Source organism: Sander vitreus, chromosome 6, assembly GCF_031162955.1.
Source record: "Sander vitreus isolate 19-12246 chromosome 6, sanVit1, whole genome shotgun sequence".
Classification (NCBI taxonomy): Eukaryota; Metazoa; Chordata; class Actinopteri; order Perciformes; family Percidae; genus Sander; species Sander vitreus.
In genome coordinates this window covers 5,467,957-5,487,148 of record NC_135860.1, presented here as the reverse complement: position 1 = coordinate 5,487,148, position 19,192 = coordinate 5,467,957, and the positions used below count along the sequence as shown (strand labels likewise).

General features: G+C 39.2%; 1 protein-coding gene across 2 annotated transcripts; it reads right to left on the bottom strand.

Annotated features, from left to right (window-relative positions):
- Window positions 1-1,580: 1,580 nt before the first annotated feature.
- On the bottom strand, window positions 1,581-18,853 carry nek10 (NIMA-related kinase 10). 2 transcript variants are annotated; one of them, XM_078252186.1, is made up of 36 exons: window positions 18,611-18,851; window positions 17,895-17,999; window positions 17,723-17,783; window positions 17,495-17,631; window positions 16,452-16,547; window positions 16,288-16,372; window positions 16,151-16,192; window positions 15,966-16,044; window positions 15,803-15,870; window positions 14,509-14,588; window positions 14,348-14,434; window positions 13,813-14,037; window positions 12,967-13,106; window positions 12,407-12,468; window positions 12,200-12,271; window positions 12,032-12,096; window positions 11,764-11,866; window positions 11,470-11,598; window positions 10,659-10,796; window positions 10,517-10,562; window positions 10,304-10,425; window positions 9,375-9,477; window positions 9,221-9,296; window positions 8,484-8,613; window positions 7,795-7,865; window positions 6,523-6,730; window positions 6,244-6,331; window positions 6,077-6,151; window positions 5,842-5,887; window positions 5,602-5,639; window positions 5,394-5,494; window positions 4,529-4,639; window positions 3,999-4,098; window positions 3,832-3,875; window positions 3,074-3,130; window positions 1,581-2,696 (listed from the first exon to the last, which is right to left on the bottom strand). In XM_078252186.1, the coding sequence occupies exons 2-36, from the start codon at window positions 17,972-17,974 to the stop codon at window positions 2,676-2,678; spliced, it is 3,186 nt and encodes a 1,061-aa protein (XP_078108312.1). In that variant the 5' UTR covers window positions 17,975-17,999; window positions 18,611-18,851; the 3' UTR covers window positions 1,581-2,675. The 2 variants fall into 2 exon arrangements, with proteins under 2 accessions (XP_078108312.1, XP_078108311.1); XM_078252185.1 differs by lacking the exon at window positions 1,581-2,696 and having other exon boundaries at window positions 2,738-3,130; window positions 18,611-18,853.
- Between the last annotated feature and the right edge of the window lie 339 nt (window positions 18,854-19,192).

The following is a 19,192-nucleotide window of genomic DNA, read 5'->3' as shown; positions in this document are numbered from 1 at the left end:
ACAATTTTAAGGTAGGCTACTTGTACTTTACTATTTCCATTTTCGGCAACTTTTTACTTCACTTCAATACAAAGAGGAAACACTGCTTTTTACTCCTCTACATTTGTGTGATAACTTTAGTTAGTTTGCAGATTTGGACTAATGTAATCTAATGATAGAAATTTTAATAAAGAAAAACCCCTCAGATGGTTGCATTATCCAACATTTCACACAAAAGCAAAGATTAGAGAAAAAAAAAAAAAAAGATTTGTGTATTAAAACTGTCATCTTACGATCCCTGCGATTCATCTTGTGACCCTTTGTTGGGGCCTGACCCCCAGGTTGGAACAACTGGACTGAACTCTATTATACAGTTGAAACTAGCTCCATCTTGAGCAGCTACAACAGTAAAATGTTGCTTAGGCATTGGTGCATCTGAACAATCAAATATAAACTTAGGACAAAAAGTAAGGACATTTGTGTTTGGTAGGTTATTTCTCTGTGGTAACCATGCTTTTTGGCAATAAATCTTATACTATTGGAAAGCCTGTTTAGTTCCCTTTCAAATGGTGCCCCATTTGTAAGGAACATGTATTTGTGGGATGAGCAGCAGTGCTGAGTATGTGGGTTGCGCCCATGACAAATTTGCCAAATCTTCTCTGCCAATGCCAAACAGCTTATTTTGCTGTTGCTATTGACACTTGTTTTGAGCTTCTGGTAGCCCCAGGTGCTGCCAATTAGAGATGAGATTCTGCAACCAGTGGCTATACCATATCTCCACAGTCTGGGACCAAACGCTCACCCCCATAGGGCGGGGTTTATCAGAGACTACCTCCAGAATGTGGGAGTGGAGAGGATGGAATGGCCTGCCAGCAGTCCTGACCTCAACCCCATTGAACACTTGTGGGATCAGCTTGGGCGTGCTGTTCATGCCAGAGTGACCAACACAACCACGTTGGCTGACTAGCGACAAATGCTGGTTGAAGAATGGGATGCCATCCCACAGCAGTGTGTGACCAGGCTGGTGACCAGCATGAGGAGGAGGTGCCAGGCTGTTGTGGCTGTGTATGGTTCTTCCACACGCTACTGATGCTGCGTTCATGCCACCTGGGAAGAACAGGGACCGCCCCCGTGATTACGTTGTTTTTCCGACTGCCAGCGTTCACATGGTCGGGATGCATGTTCTTCTGTTATATTGGTGTTTGGCATAACAACTTGTTGCATGACTGCCACTAACGGTTGGCCGTAGCCTAGAGCATCAGGTGTGTGAAAATATGGAGGCCACAATAACAAAAGATTTGCTGCTGTTTCCTTATACGAGCATTGTTACCACAGAGAAATAATCTACCAAACACAAATTTCCTTACTTTTTGTGCTAAGTTTATAATAATAAATCGGTCAGAGGGGACACTTTTCTGCAGGAAGAGTACTTTTACTTTTAAATATAAGTATATTTTGCTGCAGTACTTCTGTACTTTTACTTGTAATGGAGTAATTTACATTGTCATTACTTTTAAGGTACATTTCTTTACAGCAAATGACCAAATGCTTGAACTTTATATTAACGTGATAAATGATCACAGATGGACATTAAATGCATTAAGTAGTTTATTTCATATATCATTTTACAATATATATTCCTTATACAGATTATACTGACAAATCCCTTTTATTTAAAGTGCATAAAGTGTTCCTTCAGCTGCCCTCCACTCTTCAAAATGACAAACGTTGAGTGAATTACATACAAAGAGTATATTTTAGATGTTACTCACATTGGAAATGATAACAGTATTTCAGAGAGCGTGTTAATATCTAAATCAAAACATTTGACCCGTTTTTCACTGTCTGCCGAAGCTGCAGTCAGACATTGTGATTATGGTTAAAAATGAATGTTGAATTTAAGGGTGAAGGTTTGGTTTCTTATCTGTAGCTTTTGCAGCTTTGGCTCACGGCCATTTGAAACACCTTCTGTAATGTGCAGTCCTGTTAAAACAGGCCAAACCTCAAACCGCTGAGTTTGGTCCTGAGAATTGAACATGCTAGAGACAGATAAACCTGAAAAAACAAAACTGAGCGCCTGATCCCCACAGATACAAAAAAAAAAAAAAAAATCTCTGGATAGTGTTGGAGTGAAAGTGGTTCCGTGTGTGTTTTTGCAAGTTACAGGCCAGTTCACTTTGATTAGAGAAGGATCTCTTGGGCTGAACTGACTGAATAATTAGGTTTACCCTCCGTTACAAGTACATATTAAATTATCTTTGGAGATTTACACAGTCGCATCAAATGCACGGACAAATGATCTGCAACATTCAATATTGTTGGGCTTTAGGAGACTGTGACAGACATTTTTCACTGTTTATAGACCAAATGAATGGGTCCCTGAGGAAATGATCGCCACAATCAATGACAAGTGTTCGTTGCAGCCCTACAGTGCTGTCAGCAGCCTTATCACAACAATAGCTAAGCTTTCAATAGTTTAAGTGCCCATACATTTTGTTCACTTTGAATTTTTAAAGTTTTATGTAAAAATAATTATACATTGGATATTAAGAAGATTCAATTAAAGTTATTACATTTCGAAGAGTACATATAGTATTTTTGTGAACTCAGGCTGATGCAAATGGTGCAAAATGTGTGTTTCCAGCTGTTTCTGACATCTGATGATGAATGTGGACCATAGGCACTTGTTTTCTTGCTCATTTCTTTTCTCTGCTGTCCTGTAATTAACACAACACATCAAAGATTATAATGATCTAAACCACAGCAGGTCATTTTTAGTTAAGTGTAATCAGGAAATGATTTGCTATTACTGTGGAAAATAAATGTATAGATGTTAAGACAATTAATTGGCATCTTAAGTCTTACCATACAGTAATCCAACTTTCATTCACAGCAGTCAGTCCAATAATTCTCTAACCCTTTAACAGCTCATACCACATTTCAAAAATCAATATCACACGACGGAGAAAAATTAATTGCATTGTGAGTGAGCTCTTAGGAAAGGTGATCACAACTGTGTTTACAGTTTTTACTGAAGAGTAAAGACTGAAGTTTAGGCGTCTGTCTATTGTCTGTCAGAATGGTAAAATGTCACCTGCTGTGTGTTGCTTTTATAGTAGCTGTTCTCCTCCAGCAGCTCCTCTATGATCCCCTAAAAAAAAAAGGAACATTTGTACAGGGAATCACTTCACCGGCAGACTGACGTGATGTGGAAATGAAAGAATTGTGTTCCAAAATGAGATACTGGCTTCAGCAGGAGAAACCAAAGTTGACACCTGCTCCTACATATTAATAAACATATCCATAGTATTGAAACAATATTTTATATTAAAGAAAATATTTGTTCATTCCTGATTAAATGGAAGGAATAGTTTGACATTTTAGTTAATATGCATATTCACTTTTTGCTAAGACTGATGCCACTTTCATTGTAAGTTAAATATGAAGCTGCAGACAGACAGCTTAGCTTAGCATAAAGACTGGAAGCAGAGGAAAACAGTTAGCCTGGCGCTGTCCAAAGGTAACAATTAGAATCTAAAGCTCACTTTAGATTGTTTACTCCGTACAAAAACCAAAGTGTAAGCTGTGGTTTTACCGGGGTTATGTGCTGGAACTATTTATTAGCCGGAAGCAGTGGCTTGCTGTTTCCCCCGCTTCCAGTCTTTGTGCTAAGCTAAAGTCTCCTGGATGTAGCTTAATATTTACGGATGATAGTGGTGTCGAACTTCTTCTCTTCACTCTCAGCTAGAAAGTGAATAGGCGTATTTCCCGAAATGGCTTCACTGACGACCTATATTTTAAATCATCAATCATGTTAAAACATCTGCTAATGGCCTTCTCAGAGAAACTGACCTGCAGCTGCTGATATGTGACTCCATCTTTGAGATTCCCATCACCTGTCAGAAGCAGAAAAAATGAAAAGGTCAGAAGGCACCACAATGCACTTTGAGTTTGTGCAGGAGGAGATCTGCCAAAGCGCCTGCAATGTTTAGTGTTTGAAGCTGTGACATAAGTCTTACCCGTGCTGTCAGCAGTGTCTCCTGTGAAGTGGTAAACCAGAGGCCACCAGTCTGAACTGGTTGAGCCTAACTCCATCAGCTCTGGAGAGGAGTGGAGGAGCTACAGGGAAACGGAAAGGTGATCCTCAACAATCTTCCCCAATATCTCAAACTAGCCTAATGTAACAGCATTGGGATGGTACAGTTTGTTTCATCATTAATAACTAAAAGAGGATTTAAATAATACCCTTTTTTCTAATAATCAACATGGCACTTACATGCTAAGTCGCAATAATTCTGACAAGGGAAGGCTAATGTAAAAATAAAAAAAACACACGCCTGTTCTCCCCCAGAACTCCGACTAAGTTTGAGAACACATTACTTTGATCAGCCGATTAATCGATTACTCAATCGAAATAAAAACATTGTTTCTACCATTTTCTTTTCTCTTTTTTTTCTTAAAGCTTTTCTATGATGATACATCTTTGGGTTTTGGACTCGAGTGCAGGTAAGCGAGTTAGTCGTGAGGAATGTAAATCGACCGAACAAACCTTGCTGAGCTCCACTTTGAGGTTGTATGGATCACTCCCGTAGTGGAACAGAGACTTTTTAAATCTTTCGATGATCCGTCGTTTGATGTTGTGGTGCGGAGCTGGTGGAAGCTGGAGATGAAGAAAAAAAAGTAAGTTGATAATAAATAGTAAATTATCATTAACATTCAAGTATCAAAAAGTAAGGATGAAAAGCAGCCTGTTTTGCATGTTGATGGCCAAGTTTTTGATGAATTTGTAACAGAATGTATGAGCCAAACAGTCACGAAACCCTTTACATAAGATTGACCCTCTTAGAATTCAGTTCTTTACTATATTTGGACTAGTCTCGCATTGCCAGACCTTCCTCCACAGCGCTGCGGAGGAAGGTCTGGCTAGTCCAAACAGCATTCCGGAATGGGAGAAAAACGTGCTCTGGTTCATTGGCATTTCTATAAACCAATCACAATCGTCTTGGGCGGCGCTAAGTGCCGGACGGTGCCGCTGCAAAATAGCCTCGGAAAGGAACTTGTTTTGGTGGAACGTGTACGTTCAAAAGTTGTTTTAGTCGTGCAACAAAAAAACTCAGATTGGACAGATGGTCTAGCTAGCTGTCTGGATTTACCCTGCAGAGATCTGAGGAGCAGTTCACCATAGTTCTCAGAAATCCACCGTAGTTTAGAATGCCAACACAAAAAAAGTGAAAGGTGACGGACATCCGGCCGAAAATTAGGGACATCGGGCGGAATTTCCGGCGGCACCTGAACAATCCCGGAAATGAAACGTCGTCGATATAGACTTTGTAGTATTTGTACTGGTGAGATGTGTCTGCAGCGTTGAACTACACTTTGATAAGATCTAGCAATAAATAGTTGTATTACTGTACCTGAGTGATGTAAATAATTTTGTGCAGCTGCATGAGGAGCCTCTGAATGGGATCATCAATCTGCCGAACCTTCTTCTGGGAGACACAGATCACTGCTGACACTGAGGTGAGAGCGAAAACAAACACAGGCTAATAAACAGGACAGACGCATTTTATAAAAGACGTTTAGAACGTCTGCTCTTTGGGTTGTTTATGGTTGAAAATGTACCTGGTCTTGGTTTAATCTTTGTAGCAGTATAATCCCCACTGAGATGAGAGGAAAATCGAAAAAAAGCAAGTCAAGAAATTGTGCAGCTATGAGGAAACTGTTTTTATCTGAGCGTTAGTCCATCAACAAATGGCGGCCTCCATTTACAGATAACTGTTTTTTTAACATGACTAAATGAGGATACAATATGCATTTCCCACTGACCATACAGAAGTGGGTAATGTGAGATTTTTCACTTACCCAGATTGAATGTGGTCAGGTGTAAAACAAGCACTGGACTTTAATCCTTTGAGCAACACAAAACAAGCCAAAAGATGAAATCAAACAGTGAATCAACTAATCTGAAAAAAAAAAACTTAAATAATATAAACTTAAGAGCTGTAAAAGACCGGCCGTGTTACTGCAAAACTGTCGGTTCAAATCCCTAAGTAAAAACTGCTACCCAACCTCATGATGAATACGACCGGGAACAAACCATAGTGTTTTCCTGTAAAGGCAGTGGTGTCCACGTTGGTGTTGCATGGTTCAGCATCACCATCTGAGGCATCATCTAAAAAAGGCACACAATTATTTACAACACGTAATCATTTTTGATTCCATATCTGTCCCAGTCTGTGTTAAATTCTGTGCAGTATGAAACACCTTGACTGATTTTCTGCTCGCTGTGGTTTGAAGTGCAGGCTGCAGAAGAGCGTGGTGTCGGAGATTCAGTATTCATTAAGGATTTTTCCTGCAAAAAGTGCAGCATGTACTTTTTTATAATCCTGCAGAACATACTAAAAATGATTATTTACAACCGTCATATTTAATCACTAATTTGCAGCTACTACAGAGGTTCTTAGTTATCTCTTTGTACAACAGTAAATCATATCTAAATAGTCCTCAAAGACGTCCTTTTTTCATTTTCAAAATCCAATTCACCTGAGACAGGTTTGTGTGACAGCAGTCCGTCCTGCTTTTGTGCTTCTCCAGGAAGTACTTCTGCGCTCGTTTCCTGTCTCTCTCTGCTCTTCTTTCCAGTGCATTCTGGGAAGTGTAGAGGCCATCCATCAGCCTCATCATGAGGTCGGATATCCTGGAGCTGACGGCCACAATGTCCGGTCGCTGGTCTGCATCTGGACTCAAACACCTGGACAGGACGTCCCATAAAGGAGTATGGTAATGTGTGAATACTAGTGCTGTCAAACGATTCAAATATTTAATCGCGATTAATGTCATAGTTAACTCGCAATTAATCGCACATTTTTATCTGTTCTAAATGTCCCTAGATTTCTTTTTGTCCAATTATTTTTTTCTCATTTTAATGCTCTTATCAACATGGAAGAGTGGATCGGCTTGCTTTGTGCTTTTGTCGCCTGGCTTTGAGGGGGGGGGGGGCGGAGAATTGGCATCAGCTGTGTGCTTGGCCATCAAGTGGTATTTCAGACTGGACGTGCTGCGATGATAGCTCGGTTCACAACGACAAAACACACGGATCACTTTGGTCTTGTCAATGGAACCATTTGGCAACTTTTTAAAAGTAAACTTTCCATTCAGAATCTTATTGACATTCATTTTGGCGTCTCGTGCTCGCCATCCACTCAAAACGTAACGTTAGCATACTACTCTTTGGCCGGCTCGCAAGCCCAAACAAGTGTGTGCGGTGTGCCTGTTGTTTTGTTCCCATTCTAGCTAGATCCCGTGTGGTGTTGTAGTTTTTCTAACGTTACTAGTTGTTGCAACAGCATGTGAAAAAAACTACAAAGTTTGCTATGCCAAAAAGAACGTTAATCTCGCGATAAAAAAAATTGACGCCGTTGAAATGGGTTTGCGTTAACGCCGTTAATGACGCGTTTAACTGACAGCACTAATGAATACATTAGAGGAACTTTATTACTGAATTACTTTTAATCTGTAACAATGAAACCACAAAAATAATACTATAAATAGGATCAAATGTATGTCAGAGACAAGTATGCAAATTAATTATTTGAGCTGGATTTTATTTAATAGTTATTCTAAACTAATAAATTAACTTGTGAGTTTAAATCAATAACTGAGCCAATAAAAGCCTTGGATCAAAATGATAATGTGTAATGGTGCTGAGGCTACTGTCCAACTTACACTAAAGTTTTGACTTTAAGGATTCAGTTTAACTACTGATTATTTTTATTTTATTTTGAAAGACCCTATATAGAAATATAAAAGTCTCACCATCTGATCATGTCTGTGACTCTCTCTGAGAAAGCTCCTTCTTCAATCGGCTCGTAGACGGCCTCGACAATCTACCAGCACAGAATAAGACGCAACAATAAGTGTGTGTGTGTGTGTGTGTGTTGAAGTTTATTCATTTCAAAAAGGGACAGTGTATATTAATGAACATTTCGAAGAATGTAAATATACAGGATTAGAGCCAAAGGCTAATTTCCATTCTTAGTCACTGACAGGTTGATGGTCCCTATAAGTTAAGTTAAATAAATAAAACAAATCAGAGTAAAACATCACAATAAAAAATAAATCTATCATAAATTACAGATCAGCGACATTTTTTGCAGTAGCCCTTTTTTAAACTGTTTGGAAAATGAGGTGATAGTTGATAATTCATGTATTGCGCTTGGTATAGAGTTCCAGGTAGTGGTTGCTCTAAAGGAAAATATAGCCTGGCCAAATGCACTTCTCCTAAAGGGAACAGTGCAGTTACCTCTGGAGCCTGCTCTGGTTGTGCTGTTTGAGTTCTTTTTTTATATATTCCTGTAAAAGAGGTGGAGCTAGACCATGAAGGATTTTAAAAACTAATAAAGAGTCAATGTATTTCACTGTCTGTGTGTGTGTGTGTGTGTGTGTGTGTGTGTGTGTGTGTGTGTGTGTGTGTGTGTGTGTGTGTGTGTGTGTGTGTGTGAGACCTTGCTGGCCAGCGACAGCATGTTACTGCTGTAGAACGGAGGCTGTAAAGTAGCCATCTGGTAGAGGATGCAGCCCAAAGCCCAGACGTCGGCTCTCTCTCCGTACGGCTCGTTCTTCACCACCTCTGGACTAACAGGCACACAAATGTTTGTATGTGTTACCTTATGAGAAACGCCCCCCCGCCCCCAATGCATTTGCTTAACCAACCCTAAAATAACAGCTCATTGACAAAGTGAGGACCGCAAAACATGTCTCAACTTTCAAAATATGTCCTCGCTCTCAAGAGCACACACACACACACACACACACACACACACACACACACACACACACACACAGCTGTTGTCAGGACCATAAACACTCTTGAGCTGCTGTATCGGCTGTTTCTCGAAGTTGCTAACAGGCTGTAAAATCATAAAAACAGCTCTGCCATACTTCCTTAAAGGGTCGGTTCACCCAAAACACATTTTCTCACCTTCTTCTAGTGTTATCTAGCCATGCAGATAGTTTTATTTGGACAGCTTTTGAGATATCTGCTCCCCCGCAATACAATCAACCACAATTACAATTCATTTATTATGCTGTCTTGAAAAATGATGTTAAACGTTTTCAACAGATCTAGAATTCAATGAGAATAAGAGAGAGAAATAGTCCTGATGAAAACTCCTTAGTAACCCTTTAAAAACGACCAAGTAACCTAATCTAACTGCTGGATGTTTAGAATAGATTTCCTCACCAGGAGTAAAGGATGGTGCCGACCACTGACGTTAGCTTGCTGTTCTCCTGTTTCTGCTTCGCGAGGCCGAAGTCAGCTTCAAACGGAAGAAAGACACAGGTTAAAGTTTTCTAATAGGACAAGACGGGGAGAGTGAGAAACTGTTGACACTCACTGATGGTGACTTTGTCCTTTTCCCCCAGCATGATGTTGTTTGGTGTGAGGTCGCGGTGGACTATTCTCTTTTCCTTGTGCAGGTACCTCAATGCCAGACACATCTGGGGGAACATGGAGAAGATACAGATCAGTTAGTGATTTAGTTATTAAAAAGACTTTGGAGAGACGGAGATGTTTCTATTCAGACAAAAATGTCTGTCCATTGCCAATGGAAATAATTTACGCTATATTTAAAGATATAGTGTAATCTTTACACCTCCTCCACGCAGTTGCTAGTAGCCAAGGAGGACACAGAGGATTAAAAAAACATAATGGACTCTTCAGAAGAGGTAATTATCTTCACTCGAGTTTCTGCTCGAGTCACCAGACGACACAATTTGTGAACATAGCCATACTGAGAAATACAGAGAGAGTTGTGTGGTGCTGATAGTCTTAATTAGCTTTGTAGCAACTCATTTGGCAATGGATTGAATGTAACGGACGTTCATTAATATCAAAAAGTTACGCACTAAAGCTTTAAGGCTTTTATCCAAAACCTGTTGCTATAGGCCAGGCTGAAATTCCTCAACCGCAGGAGAATGGGGGGAAAAAAATGATCTTTTGTAGTGCCAGGAATATGCAGCAAACAGTCTTGTACCTCACTAGTGTTTCCACATTTTTAGTTTGTTTGATGTGGTCCCACATTCCACTCTAATGAGCTGAAGTAGACCTTCATCAACACAAATGTTCCAAATGTGTTCATTTTAAACTAGATGTTATTTAACACTTTCCGTTATATAAAAGTCTTCCACCACTGTTTTACGGCAAATGTAGAATAAAATGCAACCGATCTTTCTCAAGACATGTCTCTAAATCCCTATATTACCAACACGTAATAAAGTGGAGATTTGTTTCACAAAGAAGGTTAATTTGAAGAGTTGTTGTTGCCTGTATGAATATATTCCAAATTCTGTCTTCTGTGAACGTCTGCTGCTTCTCCTTCAGAGAGTTCAAATGTTCAGCCAGCGGCACTCCCTCGATCAGCTCCATCACGATGTACAGCTTGTCGCCTAAAACAAACAGTAAGATTGGAGTATTTGTTGTATTCCTTCCTTTTTATAGTTAGGGTTAAGGCCAGTAAAGAAAATAATGAATCCTCACCTTCCAAAAATGTCTTGTAGTATTTAACAATGTTTGGGTGTGTCATCTAGAGAGGAAGAAACATAAACAACAAAAAATATAACGTGTTCAGAGAGCGTGTAATAAAATTGACTCTTAATGGTTAAAAATTGAATCTTTGTGCCTGTTCTTTGACGATCGTGAGCTCAGAGATGATTTTCTCCACGTTGCTGTCTCTGGACTTCTTGTCGTTGCCAAACGCCGGCTTATGGAGGTTCACCTCCTTCAGAGCCAAGAGGTTCTGGCCACTCTGCTTTCGGACCTGTCATTGAGTATAATCATTGGAACCAAAGACACTTTTTATATATTTTTTTTGGGGCTTTTCCGCCTTTAATTTTTGACAGGACCGCTAGGTGAGACAGCGGAGAGAGAGGGGGGAAGACATGCAGGAAATCGTTACAGGTTGGACTCGAACCCTGGACCTCTGTGTCGAGGCATAAACCTCTCAGTATATGTGCGCCTGCTCTACCCACTGAGCCAACCCAGCCACGGAACCAAAGACACTTGATGTGAACCCTTAAATGAGGTCACAAAGAAGCTAAATTGACTTCTGCTTTAAGGATGTTTGTCGTATAGAGCTATGCGATATGGAGAAAATCAAATATCACAATATTTTTGACCAAATACATCGATGTCGATATTGTGGCGATACTGTAGGATTGACTATTGGTGCTTTTACAAAATATTTACACAATAGATTTTTGATAAATAATCATCAGCGATGTGGATATAATGACTAAGTGGGTAAAGGCAAATAATAGAACAGCTAGAACAGTCTGGTTAACTCAGAAAATGATGTCACTCTACTGTAATGCACTACAATCATGAACACAACACTTGTCATATTACGATATCCAAAATGTAAGACGATATCTAGTCTCATATATCGATGTCGATATAATATCGATATATTGCCCAGCCCTGGTTTGTCGTACCTTGAAGACGCTTCCAAAGGCGCCGGTGCCCAGATGTTCCAGTATGGAGTAACCATTGATGACTTTAAGGGGAGGTCGGTTCTGGTCCACAGTCTCGATGTTTTCTCTCAGACTGTCCAGTTCCTCTTCCTGCATTACAAAACAGACAGAATTCCATCCATTTGCAAGTTAAAGAATCCTTCTCGTCAATCTGCAAAGTTTATTTATCCCAAATCCCAGTAATATTTATTTTTATTTTGCAGCCCAAAACCAGCTTAATAAACAGCTGAATCCATTCAGAAGCTGTTCTCTTACAGTGTAAAGTGAGACTTTGGTTTGCAGTCCCTCGTAGGCCGCGAGGTCCCGCGCATAATGTCCAACATCAATAAACAACTCAAAGAGGTCTGTGGGAAAGAGTCTGAAATGGATAAGACATTACATAACAGCATTAGAGAACTTTTGAAGAGATTTTTCTCCAAAACAGATTTCCAACAGTAGCCACGTTTAAACGATTGATGCATGATATGAGCTTAAAGTAGGTTTTTTCTTTTTCTTTTCTAAAATAGACATGTTGTAACATCACCTTTTAAACAGATGTCTGTTTCTTTCCACGCTAAAGAGAAACCGAAGGGTTCGAAACGCATAGCACTGCCGATATGCAAAGAAATGTACAAATATGTTACTCTCAGGTAGCAACAACATCTACATCTACATAATAATGTAATTAAATGCATATATGAATGCCATATACCTGCAAAGGTGTGACCTTTGGTCCAGAGTTTTGAGGTAAAATCAACTTTGCGATTACATAGACCCCATTTTCCTATGAAAAGAATGTCAAAATTAATTGACGCAATGTTTTACAATGTTTTACATATAGTAATTCCATATAAAGGTGGACTTATTCAGACCAATCCTCTCAACTATTCAGCTCTTCGTCTAAGGACCTTTTCCTTACCTGCACAATGTGGTGAGCAGATGTGTCATCCAGACTAAGCTCAGTCAGAACTGTGCAGCAGGCTGGAAAAGGGATTAAAAAGGATATGGCTTAATTTAAGAACATATGCATGCAATATTGTAGTCTCACACAGTCCAATAAACAGCTGTAAACATTAATAACTCACTCTCCAAACCACAGGAAGACCAAAGAATGGAAACACTGACACCTCCAGATTGTAAAATTCAAAGTTTTTCTGCAAATTCTTATTGGGACAGCCATAACAAAATGTTTGTCTTTTACCCAAATTAGTTTAATTTCATAGTGTTGTTTTACAACCATTTCCTCCAAAATCATAGATACAGTAACTCATGTCTCACTTCAGGAAAAAGCTGTTTACATTCTAAGCAACTGATAAGACTCCTCTGGGGGCAGAAGTTACTGTGCAGTGGCAAGCACACTAGCCTTTTTTTTTTTTTTACCATCTTACATTACAGTATTAAAAGCACAAACTCTTACTGGGTGATTTCTACATCTCAAGAAACCCTAAAGACAATGCGGTAAGTTGTACAGTCCCTGACCTGAATGCAGGGCCATAGTGTTGTCCACCTCCTCCTGCGGGCTGAGCTCCTCTCTCATGTGCTCTCTCTGGATGCGGCCGACTGCGTTGGCGCTGGAGAGCGTCTCGATGGACGAGCGGTCAGAGACGTACTGCCTGTCACTGTGAGAGTTATTTTGTATGTCAACAACAAATGTAAATAACAGCTTTTTTTTTTTGCCCAAAAACTAATCTTTAAAACTGAAATGTCTTGTGACGCTGGTTAGTCAATTGTAATTGCCTCCTCAGTCATTGGTTGTTAAAATACTGAAGGTACATTTTTAGAAGGCCAGAAATCACAGCACCTAGTAGTTAACATCCCGCAAATATATCATGGTAAATGTTATAATAGTGTGGGACAGTATAAATCGGAACCGTTTTCCCTTAAATACTCTGAGCGACTGCAGACATTTAGTGTTGTAATTCCATAAAGTTGGGTGAGACAGATTTACAAAAGACTGGTCAAAATGTATACTGCAGAGGCTCCAAAATCACTGAATCCTACAATATCCATAACGCAACCAACAGCCTATTTTTGTATGACCTTGCCTGCCTGTTAAACGCGGATGTCTTTCCATACCCCAGTTTGTAATGCAGGCTTTCTGCTAAACATTTGAAGTCTCCAAAGCTGAGCTAACTAATGAATCTAATGAAAAATGCTATCAGGTTGCATTATGAGAAATGTAGGATCCATTGTTTTTGAAACCTGAACTATACTAGAGATTTAAAGTCAGCATACTGTATCTTGGCCTCTGTGGTTTGATTTTGATAGTTCTTTTTGAATCTGTCTCTTGTGAGTCCCCCAACTTTATCGCGTAGTCTCACAAACCTGTCGAGCAGCCGGAGAAGCTGCTGCACCCCGCCCCAGCTCCGGATCTCCGTCCTGGTGTCGGGATCCTGGCAGAGCTGGACCAGGACCCAGGCGACGCTCCACAGCAGCTTCAGGTGCTGGCCGTACAGCAGGCTCAGCAGCACAGGCAGACCCTCCAGCTCCCTCAGCTGGTCCCTCACCTGCCACACCGGGGACAGGAGCCTCAGCAGCTCCGCACTCATCCTGGAGGACACAGCAGGTTCAGTCTAGCCTTGCTTGTTTTTATGTTGTTTTAAATTATTTAATTTGCTTTCTAGCTGCATTTAAATTGGGGATTATTAGTTTCTTATTCGGTATACAAAGTGTCTTATGTTCAATCCCTGCAAAAGCAATGTGTCTGTGTATTTTCAGATAAAACGACATAAGCTGAGATGTGCAGAAACTTGATTTGTTTGTCTAGTTTTTTTATTAGCACAAATGAAGGAAGGGTGGTTCCCACAATTTAGACGCATCTGACTGTGACAAATACATCAACAATTTAGTGATTTCATACCTCTTTGACAGCAGGTCATATTCCTGCAGTATTACCATTAGGTTCTCCACTATGGGAAGTTTGCCAATCTCCTCCTTGCATTCTGGGCTGCAGAAGAAAAATGGCTTACAACAGATGAAATCATAAATGTATTTAATGCATTATATAAAGTATTTGGTTACCTCTCAGCTAAAGTGGTGAGTGCCAGCAGGGCTCCCAGCAGCACACTGCTTTCTGTTGTGGAGAGGAGCTTCACCAGTGTCTAGAAGTAGAAATAGTTTAAGACTTAACTTTTTCTCCACAAAGTAAGATAAGATAAGCCCCTCTCAGCTGTGCTTAAATGAAACTATATTGCACACATCCCTACATAACATAAAAACAACATTCATTCAACAGCCAACATTCATCATATAATAAATATATTGCACCATTCTTAATAATATAACATTGCACAGATTAGTAAAATGAATTGTAAAAAACACTAATAAAATGCAATAAAATGTGAAATATGGAGTGCAGAGTCATTATGTGTGTAGATTTAAGGACTGGATGGCCTTTGGAAAGAAGTACATTAAATGCAGATGAATTTGAGATGAGAGCAGAGATACTCACTGACCATCATGCTACAACAAAAGCATGACTTTATATGGTCATACATCTCACAAAGAGAGAGAAAACATTTGCTATGACTCTCCATCAGGGTTTTCAATGCTTCATTTGACAACTTAGGGTAAATATTTGCACCCTGGAAGCTGCAATGTTCACTATCACCCACGGTATCAAGTATTGGATGGAGCGAGCCACAATCCAGACACTTACTATTCTTAAGCTCCCACAGAGCTTAAAATGTCAAGTTTGTCATGTGGGTGAAGTGAGAAATTGTTAAAAACTGTGTTAAGTTCTGGGAAGTTGAGGACCCAAAGGCAGAGAGGTCATAATGTGTCTAAAATGGAAACGGTTCATCCTCTGGGGAGCATGAACGTCCTTCCTTACAAACTGCATGTCAATCTGTGCATTTAATTGTAATATTTGTTGTACAATGTTATGCCTGATGTTGGTGCTAGAAAAAAAAGGTCAAAGGGAGACAAAAAACATTAAGATTCATTAGCTAGGGAAAATTAATATCCACTGGTGGAGAGTTGGAAGGTGCTGGATGGACAGACTGGCCAACATTGTCCTCCTTAAGACCCAGTGCTAAATAAAACAATAACTGAAATGGAATATAATAACTAAACGGTGAAAATAAAAAAAACATTCAAAATCCAAACAATGATACAAACAATAAAAATATATATATATATTAAGACCCTGCTGTAGCCTTCACAAATACATTCAATATACAACATGTAGTGAGTGACCAGTTCCGGTGCACCAACAGGAATAACTTTCCGTTATGGCATATATTTCTTCTCAGACATGAATATGATTTGAAAACAAACAGCACATAATCACAGATAACCCTATCTTATCACTCACCCTGTGAGCGCCGCTCTCGATGACCCAGACCCTTTGGTCTTCGATGGCAGACAGCTTCTGAAACATGTCTGCAGAGCAATCAGCAAAGGCAGTGTTGACGAGGACGTACACAAGACTCACATTATCATTTAGTGTGTCTGGATATTGCCTTCAGAATACTCACAGGTCATCGTGACCAGCTTCTGCACAGCAAACGCCTGTTCGCCACAAGATATGTACATGGCAGTGACATGCTCCATATACTGAAAGAGAAATAAAGCAGCAGTGAGGATGACATGCGATATGTGAGGATAAAACCCAAAACGCAGCTTGTTTAGACAGGTGAAAATTATCTTCGAGAGCATTTACCCTGGCAAGTAAATTGATGCCTTGGAGCTGATGGAGGATTTTCTAAAAGAAAGCAGGTAAAAGAGGCATGTTTATGATATTCATACAATACATAATAAACAATAAAAAAAATTAAAAATAAAAATTCTCAATTGTACCTGATGGTAGGGATCTCTGATCAATAATCGTAGGCAGATCAGAACTCTTAGGACAGACTCAGGCAGTGCACGGTCAATCCATTCACTATAAAGGGAATAACATTGTCAGTATACCTTGTGTGAGACAAGAGCAGAAAAGCTGCAGTATTTCAAAGCTATTTTACCTGCAGAGTCTGTTCTTGACCAAAGATGCAAGGATGTCAGAGAAGTGTTTGTGCAGTGGGTGGCTGCTGAAACATCTTTGGTCTCTGTATGTGATGCTGAATAATTAACATATATATATATATATAATTAGCTTCACAATTGTACCTACTGTATTTGATTCTTGGAAAAAATCTTATAATGAATGCTCAGCCACGAAAAACACAATCCATTAACTTCTGTAGTTCTTGACAACTTTACATATAGAGCTGCATTATCAAGCCGAAATGCATCAGAATCTGTCTGAATCAAGAACAGGAAGTTGGCACCCAATGTCTGTCCAGATTCATAATCTTGTTCATTTATTCTCTGATCACATAGTTCCTGAAAATCTTGCCAATATCAGACTATTTCACTTGGGTAAAGTTCTTGTACATCTGCTTGTGTTTAGACACCATTTAATATTTGGCTTCTTTGTTGAATGAACAAAACAAAACAATTTAAGATATATTTTTCTCAAAGAGAAAACATATTGTTTTGTATTGTAATTATATCTCCACTAATAGTGAAAAAAATCATACAAAACCCAGCCCCACGTACATATACACACTTGTATGTTAACTTTAGTTACAGTTAAGGAAAAGGTTTAAATTGAACTATAGCTGCATTATTACTGTGTATTTTTGTGGTTAGTTTCAGTTGAATTTTAAGATAACATAAGAAAAACCTTTATTCATTGCCAGCAGGGAAATTCAGTTATTGCGGCCACACAAGATATATTACAGCTAAAGACACAATACAGATGAATAAAGAAAGTAAAAGAAAGAAATAAAAAGATATATTTGAAGAAAAAAATCACAAGGTAAAGTGACAGGGGTGTGTTTAAAGAGGCAGTAGTGTGACACCAGACTGATGATATGATCAAGTAATGGTAATTAACATAATACGGTAACTTATGATATAGCATAGGATATGTATGAGGTGAAGGTAGTGATATATAGTATAATATAGGTGAGGAATTATTTAAGATTATACATTTTATTTATAATTCCCAGGGAAGAAGAACCTGAATTTTTCCAGTTCAGAGGCTTCAGTGGTGACGTCGCTCTCACTCCTCTGTCTGTTGGTATCTTTTGGAGTATGCAGGCCTTGAGATTTGCTGGCTCCACTGCTGCGTGCTTTACTGTGACTCAACGCTGCCACCTGCAACACAGGGAGTCTCATACTACAATATACACACATACCTAAAGAGAAATATGAACTGCCTCAGTGGCGTCATTTTGTTGTTGTTCACCTCGTGTCTGGGAATGCTTTTGGCAAGCAGGGACTGAAGCCTCCTGAGATCATGAGATGCCCTAGAACACAGCGTGTTATCAGGCGGTTTGTTTTTGTCATATCAGGGGAATTCATTTTAAATTATGTAACAGACTATTAAATGACTGTGAGGAGGAGATCACTTGGCTTACTTGCTCTGGATTCCTCTGGATTTCAGGGGCAATTTTTCTCCTTGTCTCACTTTTTTTACTGGATTGGACATTTTCAACATTCCCCATGAGTAACCTGTGATTCAACTTCAGACATTTTTGGCACATAGTGACATTTAGACAGTGGCGGTGTACATTTACTTAAGTACGCTACTTACGTACAATTTGAAGGTACTTGTTATTTCCATTTTATGCTACTTTCTACTTCTACTCCACTACATTGTAAAGGCAAACATTTTACTTTTTATTCTATTAGCCTACATTTATTTGACAACTTTAGTTAGAATTGGATTATTAATAGTAAGATAGGAATCAACTAATACATTCTGATATATTATTATAGGTTAAACTGCATGAGAGTAATTAAAATGAGCTCCACCTTTACCAGCTGCAACAAGTCATACACATGAATGCATCACTAATTATAATCCAGTGATATTCTGAAATGGGCCATTCTGCATAAGTAAGTAACGTTAACCTACTTTTACGTTTGATATAAGTATATTTTGATGCTAATACATTATTACTTTTAGGCCCTACTTAAGTACGATTTGGATCTGAGTAGCCTACTTCTTCCACCACTGCTAGCTTCTGTGATAAGAGGGCTAGCCAGACTATTTATGTTTGGCTAAAGGAAGCGGTTGAACTAAGCTGTCCTTGTTTGGCAGTTAAAGAAAGACAAGTCAAATGTCTCTTACCCTTCCTCCAGCATCGCAAACTAGCAGTAGAAAGTTTTGATGGGCTGAAATACGATTTTTGCTTCATTAAATACCCTTCGGTATTTAGTCGGGCATATAGGCGACATAGATGTTTTTTTCTTGAAACATCAAACGCCCCTTACTTTAGCAAATAAGTAAAAACAATGCTCAGTTTCACTGAATTTTTATCCAATCCAGGTGTGCAGTATTAGAGAGTCCTGGTTGCCGTGGATACAACAGACGCTATTCGCATTCCGTCACCGGGGTATTTTGACACCGGAATGTCGTTGAACAACTTGACACACAAAGTCACACATACTGTAAAATAACTGCCACTTATGATCAGCAAATAAGTAATTGACTCTTGAATTGACTTATTAAACTGATGCTACGTGGATAAATCAGACCCCATCATCATTTAATATTTTTTTTAATTAAACAGTATGATCGTGGTGACAGAATATGAGTTTTAAATCGTTTAGCATGTAAAAAAAAATGATGTTCCACATTAAAAAAAAAATCTTCTTTTTGCCCGTTATCGCGAGAACACATCAAGACTCAAAGGAATTACATATTATCGCG

Bases quoted from the DNA above. Each gene is read 5' to 3' on its own strand.
- nek10 (XM_078252185.1), bottom strand. From the start codon at position 17,974: ATGTTGAAAATGTCCAATCCAGTAAAAAAAGTGAGACAAGGAGAAAAA. The intron at 11,599-11,763 runs GTAAGAGAACAG...TTTGTAATGCAG, and splicing joins CCAAAGTCTCACTTTACACT to GAAGAGGAACTGGACAGTCT. The intron at 6,152-6,243 runs GTGTTTCATACT...TGCCTTTTTTAG, and splicing joins CGAGCAGAAAATCAGTCAAG to ATGATGCCTCAGATGGTGAT.